The sequence below is a fragment of the Sinocyclocheilus grahami genome, unplaced genomic scaffold (genome assembly GCF_001515645.1).
Source record: "Sinocyclocheilus grahami isolate Dianchi unplaced genomic scaffold, SAMN03320097.WGS_v1.1 scaffold64.1, whole genome shotgun sequence".
Taxonomy (NCBI): domain Eukaryota; kingdom Metazoa; phylum Chordata; class Actinopteri; order Cypriniformes; family Cyprinidae; genus Sinocyclocheilus; species Sinocyclocheilus grahami.
Genome location: NW_015505243.1, coordinates 1,088,161 through 1,097,710, shown reverse-complemented (window position 1 = coordinate 1,097,710; position 9,550 = coordinate 1,088,161). Strand labels below are relative to the sequence as shown.

The 9,550-nt window shown below is 36.3% G+C and overlaps 1 protein-coding gene across 1 annotated transcript in view; it reads right to left on the bottom strand.

Moving 5' to 3' along the window:
- LOC107584919 (metabotropic glutamate receptor 6-like) overlaps window positions 1-9,550 on the bottom strand; it is a 70,314-nt gene that overhangs the window by 25,089 nt on the left and 35,675 nt on the right. Inside the window, exons 3-4 of the mRNA XM_016271688.1 lie at window positions 8,812-9,028; window positions 8,392-8,527 (exon numbers count right to left, since the gene is read on the bottom strand). Coding sequence (XP_016127174.1) covers window positions 8,392-8,527; window positions 8,812-9,028 — 353 coding nt within the window. The remainder of the gene's footprint in view (window positions 1-8,391; window positions 8,528-8,811; window positions 9,029-9,550) is intronic.

The window sequence follows — 9,550 nt, the reverse complement described above, 5'->3', positions numbered from 1 at the left end:
TATATATATATATATATATATATATATATATATATATATATATATATATATATACTGTATATACATACAAATTTGTGTTATTTGAATTATAATGAAATTAAATTATTACTGAATTATAAAAAATAATCTATTTTAATTAATTACTTTCAATAAATTTGTAATATTTTCTAATTTATTTAGTTTTTTTATTTATGCTTTTTGACACTTACATTATTGGAGCATGACCAAATTCTGAATATTTTTGCCAATGAGATGGGTGCATTCCTTTTTAATATCTGTCAGTGATCAACTTAAATGTAATTTGTCCATAAATCTAAAAGAAGCTTTGTGAGGAACCAAGCTGTGGAAGTCCTCCATTTTTGTATTATACAAAGCACAACTGCATGCATATATACACAAATATTAATCTAACATATAAATGTAAAAGTGTGTAAATGAAAAGTCCTTCATGAAATTCAAATATCAAATTAGTTAGAGTGGCACTTATCCAAGTTATTATGAATTAAGCCATTCAGTTATGCATTTGCTTTCGGCACTGAAGACGTGGTTGACAATTCACGCAGTGGGAGCGACAGCTCGTGTTCACAGGAGTGTTTTAATGAAGGGGAAACTTCATCTGCACAGACATTCTCCACTGCATAAGCCTGTCAAAAAGCATCATCAATGAGCCATATGGATTAGAGACTCTGACACCCAAACTCAGAGTGGCAAACCGTCACTCGTGAGTGTTGACAGCGATAGCAAAGTATTGACTTTTAACGGGGAGTGTTTGTTTGGTACTTCTGAATTTGCAAAGTTAAAAATGGAAAAAACAAAATCGCAATATGCAAGGAAAAATGCAATGTCCTGAATATTGTATCTGCTCTTATCATATATGAAAATGTCATCTAAGCTCAAGAGACCAATTGATAAAGTCTTATTTTGGATTTGACAGTATAGCACCTTCTATGTTAACATGTCCCATGCAGCCTTAGCACTTTCGGTGAAGGGTGACACCCCTGAGTTGCTCAAAGAGCAAAGTTGAAATCAGTGTTCATTTTGACAGCAAATTTTGATTTAGGTTTAGTCATAGTCTTTTGACTAAAATGCCATTTAGCTTTAGTCATATTTTAGTCTTCTGTATTTTTTCTTTAGTTTTAGTCTAGTTTTTAGTCTAAATCTACAATAAATTTAGTCGGCTAAAATCTAATGGGTTTCCAAATTCACTAGGCTTGAAATTAAGGTTTTATTATGATAGACACCAGTTTAACTGCGGTGACACACAACATGCCTTTATGTTAAAATTAAATAAAACCACTTCTCATAAAGAACAAGAACATGGTCTTCTTTTCATTGAAATACAAATGGTAATTTCTTTATAACAACGTGTTAACCACATTTTTCATTCTTTCAAGCAGACATTTTTCTTTCTATAAATAAATTTAGATTAGTCTTTAGGGCTACTAAAGTGATTCAGTCAAAAGGAGTGAGTGATTTTCTGTCTTTCTTTTGTTGCTTGATTAACATCAATGCCACAGACAATAGCAACTTAATTAGGCTGCTGTCCCTTTAAAACCGGATACACGGATGCAATGTACTAATACACATCCAATATTCTCCCAATTGTTTATGTTCACATTAGTGATGCAAAGTCCGATTCATTTCCGCAAACCGGTTCTTTTCGGACAGATCGGCTCATTAAACCGGTTCAAAAAGCCGATTCATCGGTTCCTGACGTCATCAAGCAATAACGTCTCTCTCTACACATTTCTTTTCTAACAACTCAGTGCCATGTTGTATCAATGAAAAATTCAAATAAGTCATTTGTGTCAACACAGATTGTAAATAAAGTTATTTGTGTGAAAGCATATTGCTGATTATTGCCATATAATTAACTTAAGTTAATGGACAGTTTCATTCGCGGATCCTCCGATATGACTGACTGACCAATATTGACAATATATTATGCATGCATAATAAACTATTGTACAATTTATTTACATTACTCGACAGAAAGTTTTTTGCAGGTTTTAATAAAATGTAAATTAATAACAGTCATAGTAAGCATATTTCCTGTACGCGCCTCAGGCTTGCACAGTATCGCCAACTCACTCATTAGAATCTTCGGTAATCCTCGGCAAACTTCGACAGTTGGTTGAACCGGCTCATTTGATTCTTTTTGAGTTGGATGTGCTACTTCGGCAGTGTGTCCTGCGTCATCAACCCGGAGCAAAAGTTCGATTCGGTTCAATTTGTGAACCGGCTCAACGGGTTACTTCCTGAGAACCGGCTCAAAAGAACGATTCGTTCAAGAACCGAACACCACTAGTTCACATAAGACATAACCGAGTGTGTTTACGCGAATACTCGTCAAAACAGACAATTCTACATAATTTTGTGTGTATTTCTCCGTTCATGAGACGAGAAAGAGCCTACGCGCACGCTGTGTGAGAGGCGCTGCTTCGATGTGTGCGCTCAGAAAACCAAACAGAATTGAGCTCTCTCTTGCGTCGTAAGATTATCCATATGCCTGCTCTTCTCTTACTCCTAGATATGGACATTTTTGTCAGTCACTTTCGTCAGTCACTAGTGCATCTCTTGAGATCAGGGGAGTGAGGTTTACCTGCACAGCACCTACTCGCTGGCCTCCGTTACACTCACCCCCCTAATCCTCACTCCCATCCAGGTCACGGCACCAATGTAACCCCTCTCTCCCGGGTCCTCACCGCCACACCTCGTTCTCGTTCCGAGTGGGTCTTGAACCCGGGTCTCCAGCATGGGAGGTGGACGCACTAAAAAGGAGGCTTGTTCTTGTTGTTTCAAGGAGGATCAGGGGAGTGAGGTTTACCTGCACACCACCTACTCGCTGGCCTCCGTTGCAAAAGCTCTTCCCAAATCGTCCCTCCCTAACATTTTCATCTCGTTTTTATTCATTGCCGAAAGTATCAATAGATTTTCGTCATAGTTTCTGTCATTCAAAACAAATTTTAGTTTGTCATCGTCTCGTTTTCGTCGGTGAAAAAAAATGTCACCGGTTGAAATCACAGATTTGATACTTCACACTCTTCAGATGCACAATTATCATTTAAAATGAAGAAATATTCTGTCTTCCCTTGTTATTTCACTGGCAGGTAATTGAAAAGCCAGTGAAACATCATAACATCTGTACATAAACATTACTGTAACAAATACTTTTTTCCCCCACTGTATATGTATGTTATATGTAACTAAAGTTACTTGTTATATGTAAAAGTAATAATACTTCTTCAATGATATTCTGGAGCATTAAAGGAATAGATCAACCAAAAATAAAAATATGCTGAAAAATGTCTCACTCACAGGCCATCCAAGATGTAGATGAGTTTGTTTCTTCATTGGAACAGATTTGGAGAAATTTAGCATCACATCACTTGCTCACCTGTGCAGTGAATGGGTGCCGTCAGAATGAGAGTCCAAACAGCTGATAAAAACTTGGATTACTTGTGGATTATTGTGATGTTTTTATCAGCTGTTTGGACGCTCATCCATTCACTGCAGGGGATCCATTGGTGAGCAAGTGATGTAATGCTATATTTCTCCAAATCTGAATGCTAAATTTCTCAAATTTTGTAAATTTTTAGCAAATTTTTGGTTCTTGATGTTTCAAAAAATAGGTTCTTCAGATCAGTGTATTGAGGTTGGGTTCTTTAAACCACCAATAAATAGATGATTTTCTAAGGAAACAAAGAATAAAAACATTCTTTGTGGAAACTAAAAAGTTCTATTATGACATCATCCTGTAGAACCATTTTTGGTTCTAATTAGAGTCTTGATTTTTAAGACCTTGAAACATATTCTAATGTAAATTCAAACTCTTCTAAAATGCAAGATTAGATTAGATGTACTTTATTGAACCCCGAGGGGAAATTAGATTGTCATGGCAGCTCAATACAATCAATAAACACTTAGAATACATGTGACTACAATACCCTTTAACTAACACAGTTCTGTCCTAGATAGATAAGTAATACACTCTAATAGCACTAGGCAGAAATGATTTCCTATATCGTTCCTTCAAGCAACGAGACTGAATAAGCCTGTTGCTAAAGATACTCTTAAATTTATCCAGTGTTTTATGAAGGGGATGAGCATCATTATCCATAATTGCCAGCAACTTTGCCAGCATTCTGTCCCTGACCACTTCCTCTAGAGTACCAAGCTTAGAGCCGATGACAGACGCAGCCTTTTTGATGAGTTTATTTAGTCTGTTGACATCCTTTGCTTTGATTCCCGCGCCCCAACGCACCACAGCAAAGAAGATAGTACTCGCTACAATAGTCTGATCTTGAATATCCTGTTGCACACGTTGAGAGACCTGAGCTTCCTCAAGAAATATAACCGACTCAGGCCCTTCTTGTAGACAGCCTCCATATTTGTAGACCACTCCAACTTCTTGTCCAACTCGACTCCCAAGTATTTGTATGATTTCACAAGTTCCACATTAATCCCCCCAATACAGATGGGAGAGGGTGGGGTCTTATTCCTGCTGAAGTCTACCACGATTTATTTTGTTTTCGCCACATTTAACTGCAAGTGATTTTCCCCACACCACTTCACAAAACGGTCAACGAGATCTCTGTACTCCTCCTCCTGCCGTTCCTCTACACAGCTTACAATAGCTGTCATCTGAGAATTTTTGCAGATGACATAACTCAGAACTGTACCTAAAGTCTGCAGTGTAAATTGTAAACAGGAAGGGAGATAGCACAGTTCCCTGAGGGGCCCCGATCAGACACACATCCCTGTAATCTCACAAACTGAGGCCTGCCCGTCAGATAATCATGGATCCAAGTGACTAAGGAAGCATCCACCTGTTCCAACATTCCACATGTTGTTACATTTAGAAACCTGTCAGAACAAAATTCATAAGTATAAGTATAGATTTCATTCTTAGTGTTGCCACATAGAGCGCTAAAATGGGCATGACCATAAACTTTCTTCTATGGTCAGATCAGGCACGTGCACACATAAAACATCAAAGGGAGCTTGAGCACCTGCCCTTTTTCTTCCTCGAGAGAAAGTGCCCTTTTTTTCTGGGGAATATTTTTTTTTTATAAATTAATATATATATATACGTGTGCGTGTGTGTTTCTGTTTGTGCACAGCTCTCCCTGTCAAACAAATTTTAAAAAATCTAAATATCAGGTCGGGTCGGGTTGGGAAATGAGACTCTGTCGAGTTCCGATGCCTTTCTCCCTCTGTGTCTCCGCGCAGCACAGCTGTGTAGCACAAATTGATCATCATCACATCACAGTCACAGACAGAGAGCCGCAGAAGTAAAGCCCTCCCTCCCTTTCCAGTTGTGTTTGTCTTGGTGTGGAGGTGAGTGGTGATGAACAATAGACTAAGCTACCTGTGCCTCGAATTTACAGCTAATTATCCAAAAGACAAAATATAGTTAATTTGTCTTACTAACATCCATGACTCATGAGAGCTACCATGTAAGTTAGCTAAAGTTTAGCTAAGGCAGGAAGTCTAGTAGGTTAGACCAGTCCATGTTCTTTCACTGCATGATTCAGTTTATTCAAATGAATTTAGAATGATCACAAAATTCAAGATATGGGGGCAGAAATGCAGGCTATATATTTATATAATTTCATATAGTTAATCAGTATCATGCGAAGACTTTATACAGCAGTTCAATAAACAAGAATTTAATACACTTACGTTAGACACAATTGACTGTTTTTAGTTTGTAAATATCAAAAAAGTATGAATGCATTTGTAACTGCAGGTTAAAACATTCATGTCCTGCATTAAACAGTGTGTAAATGCATCTAAATGCCCCTTCTAATGCAGCTTCTGTGTTTCCTCTGCATTGCAAAGATTAATTTTGTCAATACTGATTTCATCTGCTTGATAAAAACCCAAATTATTATAATATTAATTGACTGATTCAAGTTAAGAATTTGACTGAAAAGATGATGCACACTTTTAGAAAATAAATGGCTTTATAAATTAAAAAATGCCCATAAAAGGTAAGAATCAATTTGAACTTATTGGAAAATATTGTAGACTGATCACCGCACAGAATATGCAGAATATCAAAAACTTTAGGAGTCAGCGGTCCACAGTAGTCCTTACCAATCTTATCCTTATCAGATATCAGCACAATAACACACTCAGCAAAATGTTGTCTATATATCGTTATCGATAAAATCCCAGAAAATATCTAGATATATTTTCTGTCAATATCGCACACCCCTAATATATTTAACGTTTTGTTTAGGAAAAATTTCTAATAAATATGAGAGGTGCCCTTTTTTCCACTCGAGCCCCTGCCCCTCAAAACGTGCACATCCCTGGGTCAGATGTCTATTGAGTCAATTACTGTTATAACAGTCTCACAGTTTGAAGAGAATCTCACCTGAAAAACAACACTTGAATGGCACACACATTTGAAGAACACTCTATCGCCACCTACTGTGATTGGTTTCTGTTTGTGTATCAGGACGATGCACTTGCAATGTGTCTGCTAATCAATGTGTCTGTGATCATGTAATTGACCCTTTGCAAAGACCCACTCCCCCTTAGTTATTGTTGCTATGACAGACAAGCCATGGCACTCTCACGCCACACCTCATGTTCTCACGCAGTGAAAAATACATCACGGAGCAAAGAGGACACTGACAACACGCCGACAGACAAGAAAGAGCAAATTTTGTTCAAACAATAAATTACATTTTATTAACAAAGTTCAGAAGCAGCACATTCAGATAATTAACACTAGAGGAGCTCATTCAGTAATCAACCCAATTAACAAGTTAAGAGGTATATATACACAGCAAACTTCTGTTCCTTGACAGTTTTCTAGCATCCCTCCACCACCCCATCTCCTCACTTCTAACTATTCCTATGTCAACTGAGGGTACTCTGGGTTCGGAGCAAATTCCGAGCTCGGAGCCCTCGCCTCAGACAGCACGTCAAATACACATAACCTTTACTCTATTTATTACATGTAAGTGTGAACTTGTGAAATACCATTTTGTGTCTCTTTAATGTGTTGTGACAGATTGCTGTAGCACCTCAGTTTAAGCATCACGTTGCCTTAAAAATTTACTGAAGGCGAGTTCTAAAGAACCCATGTGCATTTTTAATGAAAAACGAAATCAAAATTGACCCTCTCTGCCTTAACACTTCTTAGTGTAAGCAAATCATTAGTGCACGTTATTTTAGGGGGAAAACATTTTTGTCTTCTTAATCTTTCATCAAAATCTGCCTCTGAAACAACTTTTTTTTCAGCTGAAATCATCCGTTTTTCTAATTTGTTAACACCTTTCCTCCAACATCCTGTCAAACAGTGAAAACGTACATTAATGAAGTCCAATGGGTTGTTAACGTTGCTTCAAGTTGACATTCCTCGGTTGTAAAAAAAAAATTATAATAATAATAAATGCATGTGCATTCATGTAATTACAATTTCATTCTAGTAGACAAACTCTGCTAGCTGAAAGTTTAAAAGCAGAAACATGAAGCACTTGAATTCACATGAATTCTTCAGTAAGTACACAAAATGTTCATTCTGAGAATGATGCATGTTCATTTGTAAAATGTTTTGGCTAATTTGATGATGATTTAATTCCATGGAATACCCCAGTTTTCTATCAAAACCAATGCAAAAAGTGCAAAAATTAAATCAGCAGATTTACACTATTTCAACATGTTTAAATTATTCATTTAAATAATTACACTTGTAAAATACTTTTTTTGTGTCAAACAACAGGTAAGTATTTGTGACCCTGGACCACAAAACCAGTCATAAGTGTAAATTTTTCGAAATTGAGATTTATACCTCATCTGAAAGCTGAATAAATAAGCTTTCCATTGATGTGTGGTTTGTTAGGATAGGACAATATTTGGCCGAGATACAACTATTTGAAAATCTGGAATCTGAGGGTACAAAAAAATCTAAATACTGAGAAAATCAGCTTTAAAGTTGTCCAAATGAAGTTCTTAGCAATGCATATTGCTAATCAAAAATTAAGCTTTGATATATTTTTACGGTAGGAAATTTCCAAAATATCTTCATGGAACACGATCTTTACTTAATATCCTAATGATTTTTGGCATAAAAGAAAAATTTATCATTTTGACCCATACAATGTTTTTTTGCCTATTGCTAAAAATATACCCAAGCGACTTGAGATTTTAATGCCATGTCAGCAGGCAATCCTCATGGCAAGAGCTGTGTTGTAGAGAGTTAAAATAAAATACTTTAACACTCATTTATGCCTCCATAAATTTGCACAAGGTGTTCAAATGTAATCAACAGCATGCAGCAGATGCTGCATTAAAGTTGTATTTAACCCAAAATGTTATAAGGCTTAAAAGGCCTTGCTGATCAAACATACATTAAGCATATCATTCACTTACTTGATGTCATCCTCATGGGCGAAAATGATGACTCCTCGAGCGTTGGGGGTCTCCATTAGTCTCTTAATGATCTTGTCAAACTCTCCTAGTTTGGGCTCTCGTGGGATCTTCAAGGACTGAGCGATGCACAGACCTCCTTTGTCACAGAGAGAGAGAGAGATGGACACCGATGCTGAAATTTTTCTCTCCTAAAATGTGACTCACTTTCTATTTATATTAATGACCGCCATGAATTTCTGGCAGCAGATGGGTACAAATGCATGCAGCTGTCTCTGTCATGCTCCTCTTTGTAACTTTTTGAAATATAGCATATTAATGAAAAGCCCAATCTGGATCATTCTATATGCTTCAGTGTGTTTTACATCCATAGACTATAAGCGAACAGAATGCAAAGTCTGATGAAATGTACGGATACTATACCTGCCTCTCGAGAGATCTGAACGAAGGCATCTACTCCACTTTCACCATAATTCCCCTCTGACGCTAATGTGGACACATAGTTCCAGCCCAGCGCCTTCACAATGTCCACCATAGCTTGTGCCTGGTAGGAGTCTGGTGGTACCACTCGAGAGAAGAAGTCGTAGCGGTTATTGTCGCTCAGCTCTGGTGCTGTGGAGGCGTAGCTGATCTGAGGGATCTGGAAGAAAAAACAAAGAAGAGATTTACATGGATTTTAAAACTTTTTGGAGTTAGTCTGTTTGGCAACCGTCTTACTAACATCCCAGGAAAACTGTTTCACTACAAACAAACAAATAAATAAATAAAAATAATAATTAATTATATTTTATTAATTACTGTTGGTTTTTTTTGTCTTGGTTTCCAAAAGAAATATTTAAAAAATCCTTAAAACAAAATAAATTCATATGAGAAGATTATAAAACTTAATTTATATCTTATAAAACTTGAAGTACATTCTATTTTCAAAATTTAAAATGCAATAGAATAAGATTTATTGCTATTTTAGAAATTAAAAAGACGTACCGTTCAAAAATTTGGGGTTGGTAAAAATTTTTTTTATTGTCTCTAATGCTCACTAAGGCTTCATGTATTTGATAAAAAAACAGTAAAAACTATAATATTGTCAAATATTATTGCAATTTAAAATAACTGTTTTCTATTTGAATATATTTTAAAATACAATTTATTCATGTGATGCAAA